At 38.5% G+C, this 27,398-nt stretch overlaps 1 protein-coding gene across 2 annotated transcripts in view; it reads right to left on the minus strand.

The window, feature by feature from the left end:
* Positions 1–15,118, minus strand: part of STK33 (serine/threonine kinase 33) — a 35,722-nt gene extending 20,604 nt beyond the window's left edge. For both annotated transcript variants that reach the window (XR_012653169.1, XM_075048033.1), the window contains exons 1-6: positions 14,875–15,118; positions 10,765–10,885; positions 9,689–9,778; positions 7,746–7,854; positions 7,320–7,408; positions 3,456–3,540 (exon numbers count right to left, since the gene is read on the minus strand). Coding sequence is in view for 1 of the 2 variants with exons in the window: in XM_075048033.1 (XP_074904134.1) it covers positions 3,456–3,540; positions 7,320–7,337 (103 nt within the window). In the remaining variant the exon portion in view is untranslated. The remainder of the gene's footprint in view (positions 1–3,455; positions 3,541–7,319; positions 7,409–7,745; positions 7,855–9,688; positions 9,779–10,764; positions 10,886–14,874) is intronic.
* Between the last annotated feature and the right edge of the window lie 12,280 nt (positions 15,119–27,398).

A 27,398-nucleotide genomic window follows, 5' to 3' on the forward strand; every position in this document is an offset into this window, starting at 1 on the left:
CAGGAAGGGGTACAAATCTTTATATTATGGAACGCAAAGCATTCATTGCCTAAATAGGCAAAGAAAAAAACCAAAGAAAAGCATGCCCTTTGGACAGGCTATGTCATAATTACCTGTTTTCATGGTTTTTTTCAACTTCCATTTCAACATCAAATAATTATCAGTGTCATACACATGGATAGATGCATTGCTTGGATGGAAGTTTTCTAAGAAAAAACTGGTTTAGAATTTAACCTCATTGTTTAGCTGGATATTCCTAAAAGTTTCCGCAGCACATCAGAAGTCACAAATAAGACAAATTTATGTAACAAGAGGAAGGTACTGTGATTCAGGTAGCACTGTTGGCTTCAAAAACACCCAGCAACAGAGAAAGAGCTGACCTTGTAACAACGGAACATGTTAGTTGCACTGAACTTAGCAATAATATAAAATAGACTGAGGCAGTTTGAAGGCAACTTCATGTAGAATGGAAATGCAAAGTTGTTGTCTGCATGGAGGGCATGATAAAGCTTACAAGAAAATAAGAAGAAATTAGTTCTGTATATCATCTAAGAGATTGTAATGAGTACCTGATGAGCTAGGGGAGCAGAGAGAAAAAAAACAGCAGAAAAGAAGGGCCTGACAATGAACAAGTACAACATCATCAAGGAATATCATCACTCCCCAGACTCCTCTACAGCAACATCTAAGATCTGATAAAAATCTTCCCAAACTCCTACCTTCTTTTGTTGTAGTAGACATAAAGTTAATTTCATGCAGCCTGTAGGCATCGATTATAAAGTCACCCCCTGCATGACACAGTTTGTCACTGCTTTCACTCTGAAGAGGTACCATCAGCAGGAATAGCTGTTTGTCCTCGCTGTAGGGACCTGCTTGTCTCCTTTAGGAACTGGGTAGCAAGTGGAGTGAGAGCATCCCCTCAATCAGCTGACCCAAGCAGCGATTGGCAGCAGCCCTCAGCTGGTGTGCAACTGTTGTACCTCTTTTACTGTGAGTAGTTGAGAAGTATGGAGCTCTTCTGTCTCTCTTATGCAGAAGGGAGTTTGAAAAGAATTGGCTACCTTGCATTAAAACCGTCTCTTTGAATCTCCGATTACCTCTGCCCACCAGCGGCACATTTGCAAAAAACACATGCACTTGATTTCAGATTCTTTGGTCAGGAATGTCTCCTGTCAACTTCGTCTAGGCTTTAAGTATCCATGAACTTTCCAAGGCTGTCTTAAAGGATGGCACAACTTTAAATACTATTCAGGTTCTTAACCCATGAAGAATTTCAGAGGTTTTGAACTTCCAGAATAGCAAGAGAAAGAAAGAACATGTGTAGGCAAACATGCCCCAGAACTGATTTAAAATAAATCATTGCTTGTTTTCTTTAGAGCCCCATTTATCTCCACTCCAGTTCGCTGAACCAGTAGAAGCAGACAATAAAGACCATGACTATCAAAAGAAACCTTACCAAAAAAGCACTACTCATCACCTGTCCCTGAAAAGGAGATGTAAATAACCTATGCAGCTGTTCCACTTACCTACCAGAAATATGTGCCTCAAAAGACCTCTGAAGGCTGACTGAATAACAGCACAATGAAATAAAATTCTTTCCAGGAGATCTTAGGTCATCTCTAATGTTGTTTGATAGAAGTAGCATCCAAATTAAAATGGTGATTCCATATCCTTTCAACAAAAGCTACAAATATCTGAAGAGATGACATTTTTCTGTAGGACAAAACCTGAGTTTGCAAGGCATGTACCTTAGCTTCCTTTCCTTAGTGTAGAACTCAGAAAAGGAAAGTGAATTGTAACTGAAATTCAGAATACACAAACTTGAAATGAAACCTGCATATTGCTCTGCATGTAGCCAACATTGAAAGATGACTCTGCCAAACAAGCCCAGACCCATTTCAAGAAGGTGGGGGAAGGGGAGAAAAAATTATGCAGCTATTGGGTCAAGGATGGTTCTATCATTCCCTTCAGAAAAATCTCAGAAGACATTCACTTCCTGGCTGGAGGTACAAGGCCCCTGTGGAACCTGGCTACCATCAGCAGAGAAAGAGTTGAGAGAGCTGACTCTTGCAGATCTTCAGCCAGTCTACATATTTTTAACAGTAAGTGTTGACATCTTAGATGAAAAAAGACAATAAGGGATTGCTCCTACTAGACACCACTAGCCAGAAGAAATGGAATGGCATGTAGAGTAGAGTACATATGGATAAGCGTTTGAGGAAGCCGCACAAATTCACTATTTTTTTCATATATATAACAAGTAGTAAGCATGTTTAAAATACCAGAAAGTACCAGGATTTTGCCAGCTGCCTTGCCCTGATACCTGTCGATACCTGTTGCAACCTGTCCCCTCCAGATCCTCAGGAGAAGACCTGATCTCTGACAGACCACAGAGAGAGAGAAAGAGAGACAGACAGTGTGAATGGTCTGCCAAGGATCCAACAGCTGCACCACACTGCGAACACAGTATGAATCTGTGGAATTCACTGCTATGTAGAAGCTGTAAGTTAGTAAAATGGACACATTGTCCTGGTTTCAGCTGGGATAGAGTTAACTGTCTTCCTAGTAGCTGGTGCAGTGCTATGTTTTGAGTTCAGTATGAGAAGAATGTTGATAACACTGATGTTTGCAGCTGTTGCTAAGTAGTGTTTAGTCTAAATTCAAGGATTTTTCAGCTTCTCATGCCCAGCCAGCGAGAAGGCTGGAGGGGCACAAGAAGTTGGCACAGGACACAGCCAGGGCAGCTGACCCAAACTGGCCAACGGGGTATTCCATACCATGGGACATCACATCCAGTATAGAAACTGGGGGGAGTGGGGGCGGGGAATCGCCGCTCGGGCACTAACTGGGTGTCAGTCGGCGGGTGGTGAGCAGTTGCACTGCGCATCATTTGTACATTCCAATCCTTTTATTACTACTGTTGTCATTTTATTAGTGTTATCATTATCATTATTAGTGTCTTCTTTTCTGTTCTATTAAACCGTTCTTATCTCAACCCACGAGTTTTACTTCTTTTCCTAATTTTCTCCCCCATCCCAATGGGTAGGGGGGGAGTGAGTGAGCGGCTGCATGGTGCTTAGTTGCTGGCTGGGGTTAAACCACGACACGCATCAGAAACAGATACTAAACATTTACATTTATATAACACAAAATGTATATGAAATGTAGGTTCTTATAATGATGGACAATTTATTCCACAGCAGTTGCATTAGATCTGATGAGCCCCACTAAAAGGTTGTTATCAGTTACAGCTGCACCTTTCTCTGAAGTTGATGCTTTGGGTCTCTGAGATAATTATATGAGATTAGAAATAAAAGCAGTTTAAGCTAGTACAACAACTCCTGTGAGAAAAGAAAAGAAGAAAAAGAAGGGGCTTAAAGATCCTACGACTCTTTGTGATCTGGAAGGAATCTAGAGAGTTGTAGCTCTTGAAAAGACCAAAGCGCTGAACTTACCCATATATATAGGAGTCCCACAGATAGACTGAAACATGCTCTCACTACCACCAGGTTTTTGTACAGCTAAAGTGAAGTCAGCCACCTAGTAGAAAAAAATACAATGTTAAAAGTAGCAATAAAGATGGACTTCTTAGTGCTTTTATCAAGTGCAGAACTTACTGTTTGGAGTCAAAATGATAAAGTCAGAAAAAACAGTAAAAATGAGAGTTTCATATAATGATCTTCAGTTTCTTCCTCCTCTATTCTTCCATAAAGATAAGCAAGTTTGTGCCAAACACCAGTAACGTTTGTCCTGTAATTACTTTGCTGGGCAATTTGTTCCACCACTTAAGTGTTTTTTAATATAACATTTTTTTCCTTGACATTGAAAGTCACACTAAACTAAGTATCCTCCAGGGACACAGGGCAAATCCGTGCTGACCACTTTACATTCTCTGTGAATAAAGCAGGTTGGAAAGCCCAACTACAGCAAATTGATGGTGGAGACAGTACATTGCTGTGGGCAAGGAGCGACAGAAACAGAAGTTAGAAGGTCAAGATAAACAAAACCAAGCTGCTGATGAATCAGAGTGCTGCTTGTTAAGAACCTAAATGAAAACCTAGACTGTCAGATGAACATGGACAACTCCTCAGCTGATGGTTACAGCATGCTCTCAGTGGGTCCACTCCTCCTCACAGCTGTGGGCACATGTAGCAGCAGGAAAGACAAACGGCTGGAAATGCATCTCCATCGTCTCCACCAGAAAGAGGCGATCTTTGGCATGGCTCAAACCCAGCTGAGCAGCAGACCTTCCCCCTCCGCCTTCAGGGCAGCGTTTCAGGGCCAGCCACTCAGTGGGTCAGCAGCTTCAGCCCGCAAAAATTTGCATCCCATGTTATATTGCACAAATGCATTTGTGCTTGTCCATTAGACTGATATGGATTCCACTGTCTCTCAAGCTGGTCTTTAAGAAAAAGAGGATGCAAAATGAAAATTTCACTTTCTGGAGGCAGTTTTCTATCTGTTGTTCTGCTGGTCTGAAGCAAACAACAGAGTACACCACCAGCTCCAACATTCAACCAAAAGGTGAAGGCTAGAAAATCTTAACTAAAACCAGAGAGTGTTACTTTTGATTTGGTTTAAGATGAACCAAATGAATTTTATTCTATATGGAAGTAGAGTGAGCAAATTATGGAAGAGAGAGGATATACCCCCATCTAGAAACTTTCCTCTTGTCCAGTTATAATCCTGGAATTCCCTGAAACAGATGTTGTTGTGTCCACCCTCTCCAAACCCTAAAAAAACCCCCAAAAAACTTTATAGCGGGCTTGTGGTTTGTTTTCATTTTATGGTTTGGGGGGCGGGGGGGGGGGGGGGGGGTGTACAAAAAAACCCAAACAAGTTAGCTGCTCCTTTTTGTTTTACTGGTATCTATGAAGGTAAACTACTTCACCAAGTTTACGTTGGTTAACACATTACAAAAGAATAAGATCATTGCATTCTGCCTCTTCTTTAAGCACCGAGTGTTTGAGATATCAGTGAAATTAAATGGGGCCAAATTATGGTTCCCTCTAAAAGTTACCTGTAAGGAGACAAAGCTAAAAGTCTGTGTCTTTCAAATAATTGTCATACCATAAGCGGCACAGTATCCAAGTCCTGGATGTAAGAGAAGTTGACTTAAAATATTAGAGTCATGCTGTACACCATGATGAAATAAGTGAGGTTTAGTCACAAATTTAGTATTTCACAATTTCAGGATATGGGAAAAAATGGAGGGGGGGAGGTAGCGGCTCCTATTCTCTAGTACCCCCTTGCAGGCATTTTGGATGTCCTAGAACAGGCTGTCATTATAAACTCACTTGCTTCTTCCCTTTCCTTTCTCATGTGACAAAACCTTAAGGAAGTCTGATATTCAAAATGAGAAAAAAAAAATAAATAAATCACTCACAGTATCTTCCATACAGGCATAATGCTACACGTACCCACAAAAAGCAAACTGGAAACCCGATTGTTTGCTTTTTGAGGGTCACCTTTCTTTACTAAAAAATACTTAAACTCTACCTTTTTTGCTGCAAAAACTGGAAACAGTTAGGACCCATCCCTGGGGCTTTGACTTCATCCTTCATGTGGGAAAGCATTTCTTTTTCTTTTTTTTTTTTTTTTTAACAGATAGGGTTTTATCCTGATAGTAAAACCTTATTCAGGTGTAATACTTATGTGGAGAAGCCAGTTTCTTCAGTATATTTTTATACTTTTTATCTCAAAGCTCAAGAGGCAATACATATATCTGAAGTTGTCAGTATTTCTGAGTTTGGGAAGGAATGTCCTGATACCTGCAGGTGGCTTGAAACTGAAGGTTTATCTATACTTATAAACAAAATTTCATCTAAACCCCATGCCAGTATGCACCTGTGCCATGTACTAGTGTATCATATGGAAGAATCTCTGTTCTTTCACCAGGAGGAATCTGTGTCTGGGTTTCTCCCATAATTCTCCCTGCACGTCCTGCCCCAAACCAGAAAATCGTAAAGATTCAGGAAGACTATTTCTCACAGCCAAAACCAGGAGGGTGCGAACCTTAGCCTCACATTTAACATCAGCTGCCTCAAGTCTGAAAACTCTGAAGCAGAAAAATATTGGGTTTAGCTGTTTATCTATTTCACGCTGTGTGATGGACCTCCCCTTTCCTGTAGCTGCTTTTATTGCTACTAGCCATTGGGGTTTGCTTCCTTGTTTTCCGCTTCTTCCATTGAAGTTATTCAGGAGTTACTCTCCTCTAAAATGAGGAGAACAAGGAAAATGGGGAAAGATCTGTTCTCATTCACAGGATGGAGGCCAGGAAAAATGCTTGCACCTGGGTAATATGATATAATGTGATAGCTGCTGTTCCAAATGGATATATAAAGCAAGGCCATGAAATGAGAATAGCTGGCCATGATGGTTTCTACTGATGGAAGTGGTGAACTGACTCCAAGGATGGAAAACCTGTTGACAAACCAGAAGATTTATATCAATGTCTTACCTAGCTCTAACATTTGCAGGAAGAAAGGTACAAATTGCCCCAAACTGAAGGATATAGGGAAATCCAAAATTATGCTTCTTAAAATGACTATAATAATATATCAAAATACATAGGTTCTAAGAAACATAACAAACAGAGTTCTGCACCCTGGATTTCTCCCACCATAAATTACTGAGTTGTCCACACTTCAGTGTCTGAAATGCTTCTCAACAAGGAATTTTCTGCCCAAGATAGTACATTCATGATCCAATAATTCAGTTCTACTACGTTATTTTAGAAGATGCCTACATTTTCACAGTAACTACTAAAAACAGCAAATCAGCAATGGATAACTAGTATAAGATTTATTAAGCATCAAAGACTATTTTTTCAATAAAAAGATGTAAACTTATGGCATATTGTGTTTAGGTAGTAAATATTTATTAATATAAAAAGAATCCTATAATATATTTGTATTTCAATCAAGGCACAGTCTAAATAGGCTTTTTTCCTAAATTACTAACATTAAATTGACAATATGCCTGATTTAAAATTTAATTATATCTCACAGCACCTGCTGGCTTCCTGTAACTAATGGCTTGGGACAATGCTAATATAGATCTAGATGAGCAAGGTAGGGTTACTTTAAGGATTTTTATTTTAAATTGACCTAGAAATATGCTTATCATTTAAGAAAAAAAAAAAAGCAAGCCTTTTTCAGCAATGGCACTTAGCTTCCAAAATTATTCTTTCCCCCCTAATAACACCATTTAGTAGCTCATTTCAAAAGCTGTTAATAGGTATCAAAGTCAGGTCTCCCAGTAATACCTGGATATTAAAACAGATTCTTGAAGCAGAACTGCTACAACTGTCGTCTTACCTTTATGTTTAATTTCATTTCATTTGCTTCACCGATGTCACTGCTTTTAACTAAAATGTTTTCCAGTTTTAGATCGCTGTGAACAATATCTGCCAAGAGAGAGTAGGAAATAAAATGTTATCAGTTGCAGTGAAGATATTCTGACAGAAATGTTTTAAACTCTTTTGATTGAGTAATTTCTTTGAGCAGTTCCAGTGCATTTTACTCTGTACTACCGGAAGCCTAAACAAAAGCATGTTTCCCATTTCATCCAGGGAGTCATATAAGTATTTCAAATTTTCAAATCTCATTCCTCCCCACAATCCTGTAATAAAGGAAAAAGTTCATATTGGTTCAGTCTTTAGTGTTTTTAGATCACCTGGCATCATCTAACAAAAAAGAAGGGGTTTTACTGTATAATTATCAAATTTTCACATATTTTCATACCTGCAGTTCATTTTCATATCCAAAACCAGCAGAAGCTTTTGCCCTTCCAATGAGTACACAGAAGAAACAAGGGTCTGAACATGGCACCATTCCATAACCCCACATATCTCTATGGAAAAAAAGGCAAATGAAGGATTCCTAAAAGTAGTATGCTGTAACAGAGAGATTAATCATTTCTGTGTAAAAAACTTATTCACAATCTTACACCATCTACCAATTCTAAATTTTTGGCTCGATAGGTTAACCCTGTTGTGGACTGTGCAGAATTGTAATGCTTCTGTGTGGTAGATGAAAATGCTGATGTTCACCGAATCCTAAATGCAACACATGCTGCTAAGAAGTATCAGAAACAATCCACTTCTGCCTTTTTACCTCCTGTAATAGACTATACACTTAACAACTAAACTAAGTTAATGTTACAATGCAAAGCAGTTACAAGTTAGGAAATAATAATACATGTTATTACCGTAGCTGGTACAGAAAGAGAAAGAAAAGAAAAATGGTAGCAGTTACTACACCTGTAAGAAAAATAAAGTTCTAAAAAAGCATTCATATATTTTACTTTTTCTTTACCAGACTATTTTTATCCTATGAAATAAATAATAGATAAGAATAGCAATCAGTAACTGTTGTTAAATCTATGAACACTTGAAATCAATGAACGTATGGAAGAGACAAAGGAACTTAATTACCGTTTTTGTGAAGATACGCTATTGCTGAAGCAAGACTGAATGAATTGCCTTGTCTCATTTCTCTAAAATGTCCTTTACTACAAGGAATTTTCTTAAGTCCTCCATCCTAACACAGCTCCATTACAAGATACATTTCCTACTATTAATAGAGAATGTAATGATTTTGTTATTTCTGAGTTTAGTTTCTTTCAGTGTAATAACAGTATATATAATTAATAGCAGTGCTCCAGCTGCAGTGGTGACCTAGAACCCCAACGCATTTAGTATTTTATGAACAGAAGGTGAAAGACAATTGACCTGCTACAAATATTGCCAGTGTTCACTACAACAAACTCTCAAGCTTTCAAAACATATACATTTAAAAAAATGTATAAAACCAGTATGATTTCAAAACAAGGACTAAGTATGGATTTAGTTTAAAGCCTCTTCCATTCAATCCGTTATCAATGGCTTTCACAGAAAGCACCAACATTTGAAAAAATATAAAATGCAACTTTTCAGCAACTAGGAGAGAAAACTATAATGAGGCTTCTGACCAATTCAATAGCCTGAGAAAAAAAACTGCACTTACAGCTAACGGCAAATATTATTTTACATGTGTTACTGCAATATTTATAATATGGTGCTGTCATTATAAAGTCCTGAGATCTTTTCTGTTCAGCTCAGCAATAACATCTTTCCAACAAGCAATACAGTAAGTTAAAGACAGAGTAGTAGTAATTTAACCTCAGAAATAAGATTTCCACCATTCTTTGGCTTTATAACAATTTCTGAAACAACAGACATAGAAAAAAATGGAAAGACTGCTTACAAGCTGATGTTTCCCCTTGTTAGAAATGCTATGGCACACAAGAGGACCACTTTCCTTATAGAGCACTACAGCAAACAAGCACAGGAAGAAACAACCCTGTAATTTTCACAGTAACTGTATTTAACTATTGTACTATTTCTGAATAGAACAGGAAAGGGGAAAAAAAGGGGGGGGGGGAGATGAGAATTGGAAGAAGGAAGAAATTAAAACTTAGGCTGTAGTAATTGTCTCTGCCTATCAGAGAAGGCTTAGTCAGGTATTTCCCTTGACATAAACTGGTTTTGTCCTCTGTTGAACAGCTAGTTTATATTTCTGGCAACAGTGGCTTAGCAGGAATTTAGAGGAAAATAAAACATAAATATTTCCACAATGTTTTGGTCAAGAGCTGTAAGGTTTGTGTCAAATGACAAAATTGTTAAATAAGATATATGATCAGTTACCATGGAATAGAGATTGTTCTTTTGTTTTTCAGTCTACCGACTCTAGTGCAGCAATTAATGAAATCTGACCTATCCAAACACACCATGCACCTATGAAACAAAAATAAAAAAGACTTTACTTAAATAGACTAGGTGATGTTTAATAAGCATCTAAAATGAACACAAAATAAAGATGTCAGGGCAATGGAGTTACACAAAATGTAATCATTCACATTTAAAGATGGCAAGTTCAGTGGAGCTAATACCCATGATCTCACAAATATATGAACAAGACCAAATGAGCAAAAAATTATTTTACAGAGCAGCAAGCACCCCAGTACCCACCAATAACATGACGGATTTTGGTGTGGTATCAATGAGATGAATCAATTCAATCTACCCTACATGAGGGTATCCCATTTACACATAACCATACCCAGCATTGTGACAGCTGCCATGTGCTAACAATGACCAACGTGCAGTATCTTTCTAACCTGTTAAATAAACAAAAATTTAAAATAATTTATTATTGCCAATTTAGCAGTTTGAAAAGTCCAGAATATCAAGAGGAATAAATAATGTATCTGAATTTTCACCTGGTAAATTGTGAGTTTCAGGAATCATCATGCAGCCACAAAATTTTAGGCATAAAGTTGTACTGCTATATTCATACTGACTTGTGAATGTAACACTTTGTGTCCCTAATTTATATCTTACTTGCTTCTTAAAAATTAAAATAAATGTTTAAAAAAGCACCACCTTTCAATTGCATATATTCTTTGATCAGATTTGGTTAGTTTGGAATCTAATGTGCAAACATCTTTTCAACTATTCTTTCATGAAGGAATAAGAACCCTAAGTTACATGGCTGGACATTAAAATCTGAGTATTTTAAAAACTTATGCTACTTCTAGTTTCTGCTACAGATGCAATGACTAGGACACAGAATAATACCTGAAAAATGAGAATAAATATCTACATAGCTGAAAAGAGAAATTCTGGATCTAATATGACATCTTGGTGCTCAAACAGAGATTGGAAACAAAGAATCATCAGGTCATAAGAAAGTTAAGCATATTTTAAAGAAAATCACCCACCTACATGCTATTTACCGCTTTCCTGTTAACTTTTTGATGGACCATTTTTTGCCAGTAGTGGTGTTTTACTTCAGTTACCACCCGAAAGCTGCCTTGTCCTTGGTTCCTTCCAAAAGGATAGCTTTCATGAAGAAACAGATAATCATAAAAAAATAACTGCAGCTTTAAAAAAGTTTTAACATAATATATTTATTTTCCATTACTCTAAAGTAAACTAAACTTTGCAATCAAATGTTTAAAAGATGTTTTTAATAGCAGAGAAGCAATCTGATTTTTCAACAAAAATATTTACAGATTTTTCTACTGAATATGGTTCAGTCTTCATGCATGCTTACCATAAGTTTTAAGACCAGCAACTTGTAGAGTTAAGTATGAATTTTCTACTTCACTTTGCAAAGTACCATGAGATATCACCATACTAACCATGGTCCCAGAGGACTAACAGGTAAGGTGCAATTTTGAAATATTAAGAACAATGTGGTTAGTTTACAAAGAAATTGCTAGCATAGTTTTGACTTAGAACAGCAACATGAGTACAAACATGACTTCGGAAACAAAGTACTTATAAATTCTAACCTGTGATAAGATTAAAGTTCAGAAATTTGCTTATCTGTGCAAATGCCCGTACACAGAGCGTGTTGACCACAATTCAGTGTGCGCAGCAAATGTTCCATGACTCTGCCACTGGCACCCAGACCCCTACCAGGGTTAGGTAGAACCCCTGACTCCACCACCCAACCTGTCTCAGTCACCTCACCCATCTCGATGGTCTCACCCCACCACCCGTCATTGCCTGGAATTCCATTATTGCTATCTAGGAATTCCTTGCTTTATTTTCCATGAAATTCCCACATGCTTTCTGGGAAATTCCCCTTCCACTTTCTAGGAGTGCCCATCACCACCCCACAATGTGCTTTGTAGGAATTTACCTCATTCTCTCTAGGAATGGACTCCACTGCTTTCAAGGAATATCCTTCTGCTTTCTAGGCATTAACTTCAGCTTTCTAAGAAATTTTCCACATGCCCATAACTTTGCATATGATTTCTGGGAATTCCCCTTTTGCTTTTTAAGACTTGCTTGTGTGCTTTCTGGGAGTTCACAGCCCAGCTTTCTAGGAATTTCAAGGGTGCTTTTTAGAATATCCACTTTGGCTTTCTAGGAATTCTCTGGGTGTTTGCTACCTTTGCAGGTGGTCTCCCTGCACACCCCACCCTGCTCTCCTCCTTTTTCTACCTTCCACTTTCTAGGATTCCACCTGTGTTTTCCAGGAGTACCCTCTTCACTTTTTAGGCATTCCCACTTTCCTTTTCAGGAAATCTTCCCATTGCTCTGCAGGTATTTCCCCCCGCCATGTGGTTTCTAGGACATCTGTCCCTACTTTCCAGGAATTTACCTTGTGCTTCCTCAGAAATTCCCCTACGACTTCCCAGTTTCCCACCTGCTTTCCATGAATTCTCACCACCCAAATGCTTTCTAATAACTCCCCCGCTCTGATTTCTATGCATTCCCCTACTGATTTCCAGAGATTTCCCCATGTGCTTTCTAGGAAAGCCCTCTTGACTGTGTAGACCTCCTTTTGCTTCCTAGGAAATTTTCCATTCACTTCTTTCCAGGAAGTTCTTCATAAACTTACTAAGAAATCCCACCTCTACTTTGTAGGAACCCTCCCCACTGCTCTCCAGGAACTACCCTCATGCTTTCCAGGAAATCCCCTCCATTTTCTAGGAAATCTCTCTTCTGCTTTCCAGGAATTTACCTTGTGCTTTCTAGGAAACTTTCCATGTGCTTTGTAGGAAGTCTCCCCATTGTTTCGCAGGAATTTTCCCCTTTATTTTTCACATATTTACCTCAGGTATCTGAAACTATGTTGGTTCCAAAATGTTTTGCTGAGTAGGATGCTTTGTCTTTGCCAGAGGTACTACAAAGGTTGTGAAGGGAACGGCGGGGGGGGGGGGGGGGGGGGGGCAAGCAAATTCTTAAGTTGCAGCAGCTGATGGAATAATCTGCAGAGGATGAAAATCAAACACAGAGAAATGCTTGGCTTGCCTCACCCACTGTCGAACAAATACCCACTGACTTCTCTGGTCAGCCTGGGATAACGATGACTCTGATAGCAATTCAGATACCAAGACAGTGAGTGGATAGTCACTGTATAAATGCTAGTGGTAAATTAAACAAAAAAAAACCCAACCCACCTTTCATGACACCTGTGGTTTGGGAGTTGCAAAAACAGTCTGCAATTGAGAATTTACATATTAAAAACTGTTCTTAATGAAGTGGCACTCCCTGAATGTAATACTGAAAAAAACAAGCATGTTTCCCACAAAAAGAGTGTCATTTAATCAAACTTTCTTACGCATTTTCATAAACCTTCTACAAGATCTAAAAGTGTATACTGTTTAAATGCCAGCAACCAAATAGCCAACTAGAGAGCTATGTTCTATTGCTAGGGGTAATAAGGGTGACTATCCAACATAATCTGATACTGCTCTTGCAGTAGTGACAAACATCTATGGCTAGACATCTCTAACTTCCTTGTTGAGACTCTGTGTGTCCTCCCACTAACCACATTTTCCACATAATTCACAAAAGCAAATAATTGTTTGTATATTGAGATATGACTAATTTAGAATGATAGTTACTTTATACCCATGTATATGAATATAAAGAAACGTACATGTAGAAATGCTACTTGAAAGGGGACCCATTTATGTTAATATCCAAAATCATGGATTTTATTCTGAAATTTCAGTTTCAGTGCTTTTTTCGATTTTCTTTTTAGATGTACATCTAATACAAACTCCTCCAACAAAAGCTTTTAAAGTTTTCAATTGAACAATTTTGAAGCCTACAGTATTAAAGAAGGGATTATGATAAAAGATAAATATGTCTCCATCAATGTGTTAACTACTGCAGGAATGATAAGAGACTCTGTACATCAATAAGAGTGAACTACAGAGAAATTAAAGACAATCAAATTCAAATCCAACTTCTGTCTAAATTTTTTCACATCCTATCATTAGTATAGTATTACCATTTACACCCTATTATATAGCTGAAGAGTAACATATTTGAAAGACATCAGGGGTATGAGCGGGTGGTACGAAAAACAGAAAATTGCCCACCACATGCAAACTCTGACTCCTAAAACAAAAGCTTGATTTTCAAAATACGATGAACATGCAATTTCATTAACTTCAACTGAATGTGTGCATTCCTAGTATTTCTATCAAGTAGCTGTACTCAGAATACTATTCAACAAAGCTATAAAGCATGTGACCTCAGAGGTATTCACTGACCATGGGAGGGATTAACTAATTGGGTATCACCTGATTATTGCTGACATGGATTTAACAGAGTTTTACTTACTTCTTTAACTTTATTGTTTTCCCTACACAGTTACCCAGACCTAAATCCTTAGACTGAGTTATAACTTTAAAGCCTATAAGCATAATCTGACATATGTTAGGCTACTTGTAGGACTAATAAGCCCTTTAGAGCATGCATTTCTTCATCAGTTAATACAGTGGTAAGAAAATATATCTACCGGGTGTGCCGACAAACCTTCTGCATGAATTGACTCAATCTGAAGAATTAAGGCATGATATCACCAGGTGAATATCACTACTAACCACTATGTAATTCATGCTCTTTATTATATTACTTTGAGGTAAAACAATGATGCTGAATGTCTCTAAAAAAAATAAAGTTTTTTAAAAGTCACTATTTTAAGTTAATTTGTTCAACACATCTTCCAATGAATGGATCCTTTTAAACAGTGAAAAGCTTCTGCTGTGGAATTCCTGTCATGCCAACTTGGTGTAACCACCACTCTGTGTTTTCATGAGTTTCTTGGAAACGAGCACTTCTATGACCATTGAAAGTAACATCAAGTTGTCATTAGGTATAAGAGTTCAAAAACATTCTCTGTGGAAGAGATTTTGCTCTGTAATATAATACTTTAAAAAATTCATTGGGAAATATAATCCTTGCTTTACTTCAGAGAAAAGAGCACTAGTAACAGCAGAATATGAAGAAATACCTACTCTTGAAAATACACCTCAGAAATACATAGCAAAGGAAGATAGGTCCAATTCCAGTTTGCTTACCTCCTCTACACCTGCTGGATCCTTCAAAAGGTGAGGCTATTTGTCATCCCCTCTGTCACTGGCTGCTTGGCTGGATGCTGCTGCTAACGCATCTCCAAAACACATGTGATCGCCGTCGCAAAGGGGGCAAAAATATGCAACATTGCTTGGTTCAAATGAGGCTGAGGACATGGTACATTTTATAGTCTTCCCTTCACTGTTTTCAGCCATCTGTTCAGTCTGGGCTCTGCCCGGATTAAATAAAAGCAGAGAGTGGCAGGAACATGTCCACTACTTGAAGAAATGGAATAAAACCTGAGTGATGAGGGGACTGGTGGAACACAAAAGCCTTGTATTCTAACTGCAGCTGTCTGCCACACTGATGAGGAAGTAGATTGGCACAACACAGCACACTGGTTTGGACAGCAGATCTGCAAAACCAGAAAAAATGTGGTCAAAAACGATACTTCAGCTTGTCTATCTACAGAATGCTTATTGCATTCAGAGATGGGAAAAAAATTCCACCAGACAATACAAAACTATAATAGATTTTTCCTTCAAAGCAAATGGTATACAACACATTTTTAGAGGATCTCAAAATATTTCATTAAACCTGGGAAGCTGTTGATCTGGAGTGTCAAATAAAAATAAACTTTTGCTTCTAACTGGCACCATGTGAGGATATACTTTAGCAGTACGGCCAAGACAGTGATAATGAAAGCACATCTTTCTGGGTACTCTTGTAGTTCCCCTGGAGAGCTACCTATTTGCACGTGATTTCTCAAAGTCTATGTTTCTCAAAAAAGAAACTATGCAAAAGGACTCGGAGTTAAAATGCACTAAACAAGGCTTGCTTATCTAAACATCTTCAGGCAAGAAGGCTAGAGTTCCTCCACAGTAGAGAACTGAGAAGAGGCAATACCTGAAAGTGTTAGGGGATTAACTAGGGAACTATTAACGACCTTTAACTCTTGGAAAACCATTGAGTTGAAGATGCCCAACTTTTTGTAAAGAGAGTTGGTTTTGCATTCCAGATGGCTAGCGTGAGTGAGGCACTGCAAACTACCTTTGACTGCTGATACTGTTCACCTCCTGCAGGACAGGGACCGGCGTGCCTGCACTCGTGGTCACCCCTCAGCCAGTGCCTGCTGCCCACACTGAAGCAGCTGCTGTCCTGCCCAACTGTGAAAGGCAACATCCCTCATCTCATGCAGTTTGGGGCTTCAGCCTACGGAGACTACAAGGGCGATGGCATTTTAGAGACCGAGAGACACAAATGACCTAAAAGAATCCAGATTTTAAGAAAATGGAAAACATCGGCTTAAGCTGACAGTGTACAACCTGCATTTCTGCAGAAAACAAGGACCAAATTTTCAGTAAGCATTCTGCAAAAATCTCCTCTGCTCCAATACCTCTGACGCACCTCGGAGGTAAACTCAGGTGTCATTTGAACATCCTTAAGGCCTTGGGTTCCTCCTTATCCCCTCACTTCCCAGATCTAGGACTTTTCTTTTTGAATGACAGATGGCTTATTAGAAAACAATAGTACAAAATCCTTACATGCAGGCAAAAACTACTTAAGAGAATGTTCTTTTCTGATATAGTGCTTTTATAATGAGAGATAGCTTCTAATCTCACTCAATAGCCTACGTTCTGCAATTTACATGAAATGTGATTAATACCCTATTTCCATATTTAAGTCTCTGACAATATTAGTACTCTTATTCCTACCGTCTAAGAAATTTTTAACTGTAATATGATAAAACTATTACAGTCTTTGATTCTCTGAAACTTACCAGGAAAAAAAAATGTGATAACTAGCACAAAGAAGAGATAAGCTTAATGATATGTAGAAATATTTTTGTTCTCTTGAAGATATTCTGAAAACGCAAAAAAAGGCTAAAATCCTGAATTTATTTTACATTTTGCTTCTGGAAAAAATTTTTGCATTAAAAAATTCTGAACTGCGTAAAGTCTTCTGTTGACAAATCAATGAACTGAAGGATATATATTTTTAACATCATCAATAAGACTATGGAAGAGAAAGGAGGAATTATTTTTCCACAAAACTTTTGTGAACCCTTCATCTAGACACCAGAAAGTACTACTAGTTCAAAATAAATAAACAAATAAACAAATGAGGAACCTATAGCTGCTTTAAATCAAACTACTGCCAACAGTAAAAAAAGAAAAAAACTCTGATTCTACATTAGCTTTTGCCTGAGACTTCCTGTTCTTGATACTTTAATCACCTTATGAGAGTCATGTGGGCTTTCTCAGACCATTATGGGTGTCAGTACCATAGGGCAGGACATCAGGCAAAGCTTACCACAATATCTCTGTGCACTTAATAGATTATTTTAAAAGGTTTTATTAATCACTTAAACTAGAAACTATAACAACAGTTTTAATTAACCAATTAAAGAATGAACAGATAGCATGGCAGACAGCCCCATGGACAGATAAAAATGAGAGTGGCTGAGAGGAATCCAGCATACAGCAAGAAGAGAAAGTACTCTGGAATACAGAGTACAGTTGTTAGATATCGTTTGGTAATAAATATCCCAAATCTCAAATGCTCCAGCAGTGAATTATCTGCCTTAACCACTCTAAGTAATGATGACAAATGCCCATTTAATACAATTAAAAGCTGTACAGGAGGAGCAGATGAATATTTGCTTTGTTTTAATAAACATGGACAATATAATATGCAGGTGATACAAACAGGCAAATGTTACATGACAGCTTTAGGTACCTAGAAACACTTCCCTATCATATTTGCAGATTGCTTTCTTTTCCATTGTGAATCAACAATGTGATCAAAAAGCAATTTGAAGTTATTTTTCCTTCCCAACCCAGAAGTATTTTTAAGTGCTTTTGATCAAAGTTAAAATGGTGAGTAATCCAAAGGGAATGAGAGCGCACATAGATATATTTAGTTGTTACTGGTCAAGGCAGATACACTAATAGACACGGTGTCCATCGTGAATAAAGAATGGTCACACACTAGGAATTTCCACTTTCAACTTTCTGGTGTTTAAAGGTAGGAGCTATGTGGCCCATATATTAGAATCTAACATCCCAGATCTTCTTTCATTTCAATTCCTCTATGATTTTTAGCATCTGCAATACCTGAACTTAATTAAAAAACAAAACAAACCAGAATGCTGGGTTGTAAGCCTTACTGATTGCTCATTTCTACTTTTGGCATATATGATTCTAAACTGAGTCAGAAATTAAATCTCTTAAATGTAGCACCTCCTTTGGGAGCTGAGAAGTTACATCACCCTCCTCCTACAATTTTCCTTAACTGTTAAATTAAGATAATGTCACTTATCACAATTAATGTTGTAAAATATTAATATACGAAGAATAATTTGTACAGGAAGCCAAGTACTGCAAGAGCTATGAATTAATACTATGGCCTCCTCCTGCAATTTTACTTATAAAAGAGCAACACCTAGAACACAAAAAAGCAGGGCCAGGACCTCATTGCAGCTGGCAATGTGCACATACAAAAGCAAGACGATGGTCTCTGCCTGCACATAGCTTACTACAAACTGGTCTAATAAAGCAGTGAATATCTTTTCATGTTTTGTAGGTTTTCCCAAAATGTGACAGTGCACCATTCTTTAGAAAGAAAGGCTAGAACTAATCCTACCCTCTTGCAAAAAGCAAAGCCTCAACAAAAAAGGCCTCAAATATAAACTATAAAAATAGTTGATCCTATTAGTTAATAAATTAATACGTAACAATTCACAAGAAGTATGTTTTTACCTTCAGTTTAAATGAAAAAAATGTAATTTCCAGAAAGATGAATTCTAAGAAAGCCCATGATAAATTCCTAGAAAGAAGAGGGGTAATTCCTCAAAAACATGTGGAAAGTTTCTACAAAACACATAGAAAATGTCTTAGAAAAAAGAGGGGAAATTCCCTGAATTTACAGGAGAAAACATCTGGACAGCACAGAGAAAATTCCTAGAAGGCCGAGGGGAATTCCTAGAAAGCACAAAGAAAATTTTCTAAAACACACAAGGTAAATTCCTACAAAGGACAAAGAGAAAATCTACAAAGCCCGTGGAGAATTCCTGCCTGGAGGCGAGATTTCTCAGAAAGCACCAAGAAAATTCCCAAAACACAGGAGGTAATAGTCCTAGGAAGCGGACAGGAAGAATTCCTGAAAAGCAGAGGGAAATTCCTGGAAATAAAAGAGGGAATTTCTAGAAGGCACATTGGCATTTCCTGGAAATTGGGGGGAAATTACTGGGCAGCATAGGGAAAGGTCCTAGAAAGCAGGTGGAGAAATAATCCTGAAAAGCAATGAGGACATATACCGAGAAAGCAGAAGGTGGGGTTTCCTAGAAAGTCCAGTGTAAATGCCTAGAAAGCTGAGGGGTGAATTCCTAAAAAGCAAGCCAGGGATTCCGAGAAAGCACATGGAGACTTTCCTAGAGACTCACAGAGTCAGGTCTTTCCTACTCAGCACCACAGTCTAGCTTTAACAACTGCATCAGTTTCTGTCTGTAAAGAGACCAGAGACCAGCTAGGATACATTATCACCCCTTCCCTCAGTGACAAAATAAGAAAAATAACGTGGCAGTACAAGCAATGATAAAGCCATCATTTAGGTCAAACACTTCTAGAGACCTTTCTCTTCTAGACCGATCTGTTTGTTTTCTTCTGCAGCCACTAAGTGTCAGATCCACAAAGGAAACGAGGCAGAAGATAGGGGTGACCTTCCCTACTGCGTGTTGCAGGTGCTCGAAGTCTGAACACGCCTAAAATTCTGCTTTCACACATGCCCCCAGCTGCCCCACTTGTGCCAGGAAAAAAGACCAGCTCAACAGTTATCCTGCGTCTCGATCCAAATGGGGTTTCCAGTGCAGCCTGCGCTGGTGGCTGCTCGGCTACGGAGCACCCAAAGCATTTCTGTAGGAGGTCGCTCACCCTCGGCAGCCCAGGCCGCCACACAGGCAGGTCGTGGTGGGGGACAAGCCCCCCTCTCGCTGACAGACCCAAGCGCACATCCTGGGCTCTCCCTGAAGAGCGTGACGGTTTAGGGTCATCAGGGATCAGGACGGACTCCGCCAGCTCTTCGGTTGTGGCCGCCTGGTGTGTGCGCCATGCCTCACATCTGGGCACGTGTTAGAGGACGGTGAAGATCTCCTCAGTTCTTGGAGGGGAGTGGTTCAGAGCTGTCTCGCAGCTGTAGCCCTGGGAACAAAAAGGACCAAAGACACATCCCTTCCCGCAGAACACCACCACTCTAAGGCAGATATGTCTCCCCGTACACAACAGACTGAGACCTTAAGCTCTCCTCCATAACTTAAACACCTAGAAGTACTGTGATGTAGCACTGACCATGAATATGCTTCAAATATTTTGTTGATCTAACTCTAAATATGCCAGTGTTTCAGGGCTTTAGAAATACTTATTGATAATTATTTCCCCTATATCCATAGCTTAGTCAAATCTAGGACAGACGTTCAATTAAATGTATTACCAAGTTACAATAAACAGGTATTTTTTGGTATACAAATACAACCCATACTCACTTTTTTCATGCTCCTCCTTTCTTTTCCTATTGGTTTTGTTTAACATTTCTGTATTATCCCCAAATTACACTGAGGATGCATAAAAGATACAGTGGACCGATTTATTAGCAGAGAGAACAAACTGGTTACTACTTAATTACTAGTTACGAGTAGCAGTCAGCAGTTAACACAGATATCTCTGACCTTCATCAGTTAGCACCTTTTATTCAAAATTTTAAAATACTGAAATGGGGGATTTTGAGAACCACAAGTAACAAACAGGCACAGGATTCCCATTAATTTTTATTGGTCAGTAAAATAAAGGAGGAAAAAAGAACATTAGGCTCAGCATCAAATTAACTGGTCTTATCACATTAAAAAAAATACCAAAAACTACTGAAGATTCTGCTGTGGAGAGTTCAGCTTACAAGAGGAAGTCTTCAGTAAATGGCAAACATTCATGTCTGTGCCACTGAAGACATCTGTGCTATAAAATCTGCTGTGAACTGTCCTGGTTTCAGCTGAGACAGAGTTAATTTTCTTTCTAGTAGCTGGTATAGTGTTATGTTTTGGGTTTAGTATGGGAATAATGTTAGTGACACACTGATGTTTTCAGTTGTTGCTCAGTAGTGTTTAGTCTAAAGTCAAGGACTTTTCAGCTTCTCAAGCCCAGCCAGCGAGAAAGCTGGAGGGGCACAAGAAGTTGGGAGGGGACACAGCCAGGGCAGCTGACCCAAACTGGCCAAAGGGGTATTCCATACCGTGTGACGTCATGTCCAGTATATAAACTGGGGGGAGTTGGCCTGGGGGGCGATCGCTGCTCAGGAACTAACTGGGCATCAGTTGGCAAGTGGTGAGCAACTGCATTGTGCATCACTTGTTTTGTATATTCCAATTCTTTTATTATGATTATTGTATTATTAGTAGTAGTATTTTCTTCTTTTCTGTCCTATTAAACTGTCTTTATCTCAACCCGCAAGTTTTACTCTTTTTTCTGATTCTCTCCCCCATCCCATTGGGTGGGGGGGAGCGAGCGAGTGGCTGCGTGGTGTTTAGTTGCTGGCTGGGGTTAAACCACAACATGAACAAGTTACATTACTGTTCTGTACAAGCCTAATGCCTTAGTCCCTGCTATGAAGACAGATCTCCTATTGACAGTGTCAGAGATGGAAAAAAAGACCGCCGGATTAGATCCTACATTTCAATAGTTTTTATTTATGGCCACTTACCAAAAAGTATTCTAGAACACGTCCAATTACTGCATCCATCCACAGACACTCAAATATATTCATATCAGTTTCAAACTGACTATAAAGTCAGCGCAAAAGCTCATGAATAAAGAGAAATTCTAGTGACAAGCCACAGGAATCTTAAAGCAACTCAAACTGGCTGTAAGACAATGAAAAGTCAAGTATTGCGTGCATTTAGCACAACGACCTTGAGTAGTCAGTACAAACACACAGACAGATACATAACAATTTTAACAACTGGTCAGCGATGAATGCTATTTGAATAAGAAAGCTGTCACGAAGAGATGGGGAAAGTCATCCATATCTCTCTTTCTTTGAAGACTTCTGAAGATCCTATAGTGGAACCATAAATGCAATGAAATAAATGCAGATTTCATTTACACTGAGATGTTTACGGTAATTCCAGTGAAGTTGAAGTTACTTTGCGTTTACACTCAGGTCAGTGGGATCAGAATCAAACCCTAAGTGATTAAAATCAACAAAGCACATCATCTGCTGATACCACTGCCCCAAAAAATTGCAATAAGCCTCAGGCATGCTATTATCAGATTACACGATTTCACTGTCAGGTTGACAAGTTTGAAAAGCAACTACAAACTGTGGAGGATTTAATTTTCACAGGCAAAGGATCCTTTCTTCCAATTAAAAGGACAAGACCATGTCATTTCTTCAAAGTTAAAACTAAGTTTTGTTCTTCACTTGTAAAATGCTAGACAGAAACATTCTTGCCCTATGTTTTACCAGAATTATTTTTATCTGTGACTGGAATGTGAAGAACATGAAAGTTTCATTTCGCTTAAGAATGCCATACAGTGCTTACCATGCAACACCACCAGAGATCACAAGACTGTCAATACCACCATTACAGTTGACATAAGACCGTGAAGTGATTCTGCAAATGGCAGAAACAGTGGCCACAAATTTATTTAGTTCTTAGTGATGGCAAGATGTAGAAAAGGTTCATCCTTCCAAACTCAGACGGAAGCTTGTCTCAATAAAGACTAATGGGATTACAAAAATACCGGCTCAGAAAAATTCTAACAGATAAAGTAAATTGATGTGTTATGGTGTGAACTCAGTACTTCTAGATATCTGACAAAGATCTTTCCTTAACTCCACCAACACTGAAAATTTGTTTATGTTTTTAACCTTTCCATATTTTGATTGCAATTTCCTTTCCACAGTCTTCCTAAACCCTTGCTCTGTTCATTTCAGAGTGCTAGGATGCTCAGCTAATTACTCTGAGTTAGTAAAATGGACTCTAGCTGAAACAAAAAAATCAGCAAATATGCAATCTTTGTTAACTTGGAACAATCTTTTTTTAGATTACTTGCAGTTACTAGTTAGTAAAATTTAGCAAAGCAGAGGTCAAGTTGGTAGTTTTTGGCAAAATAGAGTCCAAAAGCACAGACAAAAGGGGACTTAATTTTTCACAGCTCTGATTCAAGATTTCTGGCTGCCTTTCTGCACTCACAGTTGTCCCTCTCCAAGTTTGGCAGGAATACAGGGTGAATGTTCACACTTGCCAAGTGCCAAGGCAGCCTGCAATGCTTAAATATCAGAACTGGAAGTCTTGTCAGCAAAAGGAATTGATTCTGACTCCACCAAAACTGGACCAGCCAGTAAGGCCAAATTTAGTAGCCACTACCAACCGCGACATTTGAAACTATCAGGGAGGTATACAAAATATACAGCTAAGCCCAAGGGACTGGGAAACAAATAATGAAATACATGGGAAAATCTCAGTGTTTGGCAGCCAAGAACAAGAAAACAACAGTTCAGACAAGCAAGATGTAATTAATCTTTGCTTGCTGAATTGTGTTTTAAACTCCTTCCTGTACTAACTAGAATGCCCAACCTGAAGCTATGACTGAACGATGTCTCAGTATTAATACCCACACCCCAGGTGATTCTGTTTGACATTGTAATATTCATATAATCTGTTAGGCAGTTACCAGCATGCAAGCCTGCAAAAAAAGACATTCTGTTAAATAATATTTTGTTTTTATCAGCAAAATAATGAAAATCTTTAAATAAGGCAATCTATGCTAGGTTGTTACAGAGTATAGTAATAATCAGTGTTACAGACAGTTACAGAAAACCTAGCAATTGACACTTTTGGTGTATATGAATAAAACATGATTTTTAGACCAAAAAAAGGGGGTAGCCATCAGGATGCAAACTTACTAAATGTACAGATATACCTGTGAATATATATAATTGCACATCCAACATAAATGCCATACACCTCAATTACATAATGTTCCTACTTTTTTCAAAAGTGATGTGTTTTGCATCTGTCGTACTGGACAGCTATTTGACTGCTCAAGGATTACATTATAGAGGGTAAAACATCAGAAGCTATTGCTGTAATTTATTAGGTCCAGTTTTAACACATTACAGAGCTATACGCAACACTAGCTGCTGATAATTTTAATTTCCTCATATTTAACATTACTGAAAGACTGTATCACCTTTATTAATACGGAAATGTAAGTTTCTCCCCTATCTTTTTCTATAAGATTTGTGAAAAATAATTCTTCAGCCCTTTCCCCAACAAGTCAGTACAGCTCTGTAATTCTATTTCATGTCCTGAGATCGGATCCTACAGCTGCTGTCCAGTTAGAATTTTATTTGAAGTACACCACAGCATAAGAGACAAATTCCTAAGTTCAAAGCACTGGGAATGGCTTTGCTGAAAATAATCAAGTGTAAAGAAAGACCTTCATAGAAGAAATATGGCTGACTGCATGTACACATAATTTCGTTGATAAATGCACCCCAAAAAACCTTTTATCATCTATTTCAATGTATTATTTGATGCGTATCTTTATGTTGCTATACATTAAAAAGAATACAAAATCCTAAATTACTTTTTTATCTTTCATTTTGTTCAAATGTTTCACAACTTAAGCCTATCGTATTACAAGGCTCTTCAGGAGACTTAAATAGTATTAAAATACTATCTTCAATTTGAAGGGCAAAATACCTGGAAAATTAAGGTCACATAATGTTACAAAACCTAATGGAGTATGGATTTCTGCTTGAAGTACTTCAACCAGAAACTCAGTAATCTTAAATCTTTCTCTCCTAGACATAATAAGTTTTAAAAGTTTGAATGAATTTTAGAGTATGTTTCGTATACCCTGTAATTTCTGAGCAGGGTACAAAGTATTAAGTTCAGAATACTCAGCTGCCCTAGGAAAGACAAATCTTTCAAAACAAAGCCCTCTTACAGGACATCAGGAATAGACAGCTGCAGTAGTATATTTTGAAGAGTAAATACGATGTTAATTTCTTGCACTACATTACTGTTTAAATATACATAAACACCATAGTTATAATAGGTCAAAGGGTTATAAAGCAGAGCTTGGCATGCTTAAAAGATGTGCAAAACCACATATAAAAAAGCTGCATCTGACAGTTATTACCAGAGTATTTACTGGGCTTCTTGGATGATTCTAATGTCATCGATTATTTCCTAAGGGTATATAAACCAGTTAACTTAAAGCATAACAAAGAACAGCCTAAAACATCTTCAGACTAGCAACTTTTTTTAATATGCTGCAATAGTGGTTGTTTTTTTTTAAATACATGACCTCTTATGGTCAACATCAACCAAGAAAAGCCACCACACAGCCCCCAGGAGAGACTGGAGACAGCATATCTGGCAGTCTGAGCCCTGCTCAGCACAGGGAAGAGCCTGTGCTCCTACAGTCCCCCCTCCAGCCTGCTCAGCGGTTCACGGTGACAGCACGTGAGCAAGTAGCAGATTTCAGAGCTGGGACCTGGTATCAGGAATTCTGCTACCTTTCCATCTTCCAAATAAAGAAGGTCTAACTCCATCTCTTGCCTAGAAGTAAAACCAGTCCCTTATAAAATAATCTGAGATGCTAGACATGGAGGAAGTAATTGCCAGCCGTGATTTGCTCAGCTGCACAGCAGAACTCCCATCTGCATTACTCTAGTTGTCCGTACAAAAGGAAGTGGACAGAAATTGTCTTTGCCTAATCTGAACCAAAGTTAGTCATGGAAAAGAAGCCTGCCTAGGTATTTACATAGGTTACATTAATAATCCTCCTGAAACCTACAGACAAACAAGCAAGAACTGAATCCAAAGCCAAGGGAACACTAAGTTGCTCATAGATACTTCAAATAAGCAGAAAGACCAAGTACTACATTTGTTTTAGTTGGACCCCTGCTAAAGAAAGCAGTTTTAAACAACTTTTGTTTTTTCCCCCCGGACTGAGCTTGGAATTTTTTTAACCCTTCCTTTAGAGGCTCACCGAGCTTAGCAGCCTGGTTGCCAATAGGTACTGATGTACACAGGATACATTTTACATGGAGTACAGTCTTAGGCAAAAAATCTCCAAGGTAAAAGAAAAAAAAAAATTTACTAACCTTTGAAAGAATGCTACCAGTAAGACCTCATTTGAAGACTGTAAGATGAAAAATAATATCAAAACACTGCAGCCTCTTTCCAGGAAATGTCTGGCTAGTCATCTCCATGAAATATTACAAGCGCTGTCACAAGACCCCGCTTTATCACGTGCTGTGTTCATGTAGAACTTGATTTTTTTCCTTTGTGCACTGAGGTTATAAACACATCAAGCTAGGGACCTATTACCTGTTTGGCACAAGTCTATTACTTTATGGTCCACTGGAAATGTAGAGTACTTTATTTATTTGACTAAGTCGAAAAGAATTGTGTCATATATTTCTGGATATCACTCTGAAATTTGGACAACAGAAAACCACAAAAAAACAACTACTGCAATAAAAATTCATTTAGCCGTTAGATTACTGAGGCCACTGAAACTGTGGCCAAACTGAGGGGCAAGTACTCCCTACTGTGCACCATGAAGCCCTGATTCTTTGATAATTCACATCAGGACCTGGACTGTGACATGGCTCTTTCCAGTACATACATCCAGTTTTTATGGAAATGGGTGCTTTGGGAGAGGCTGGGTCTTGCTTTGCACGTATTAGAATATGTGAAGGGGCAAAGCCGAAGGCAGGAACTCTGAAGCAGCCTTCTCCAGGTTAGACGTGTGTGGAACTATGACTCATTTGTCATACTCACAAATGAGTTTCACCATGTCTAGTGCACACAGGTGACTCATGGGGGGTTACAAGAGTCACCCAGCCTTGGGTTGCCTTGAGGCCCTGTCTCTCTGCAGAGACGACTCACAGGAGCTGTGTAGACAGCTTAGCCCTGGGTTGTCTGATAAAGCCTAAACTAAACAGGGCGGTGGCTGCACCATTCAAAGAACCAAAACCTGAACTGAGCCTTGAAATCCCTTAACAAATACTATGCCCTGAGTCTCAATCCAACCACTATTCAGTTGCCTGAGGAAGCAAGGTAAAAAAAAAACCAAAACCTGAAGGGTTTCAGCTTCAGTTTCAAGTGACAACCTTGTGTATTCAAACAATCACAGACCAACAAAGGAAAGATAAGGGGAAACTCCACTCAGATATACATAATCCATTTAGGCATATATCATAATCCACTCAGACATAGTCATACACACCATTCCACAAGTCAGGGGATAAAAACTCTAAGATTCAGGTTGGAAATGAGGGAGTCGCTTCTCCAACTATACAGTTGGCTTGTGAAAGAAACCCTTCCCCCCCTTGATCGGGATGTCGGTCGAGGTAACGTCCCTGGGACCGAAAGCCCTTACCTGGAGGGATAAGTGAACATTGTTTATGCTTTAAGTTTCTAAACGCACATGTGCTTGTGGTTGTCTGCGAATCGCTT

Source organism: Buteo buteo, chromosome 16, assembly GCF_964188355.1.
Source record: "Buteo buteo chromosome 16, bButBut1.hap1.1, whole genome shotgun sequence".
In the NCBI taxonomy this organism is placed as follows: domain Eukaryota; kingdom Metazoa; phylum Chordata; class Aves; order Accipitriformes; family Accipitridae; genus Buteo; species Buteo buteo.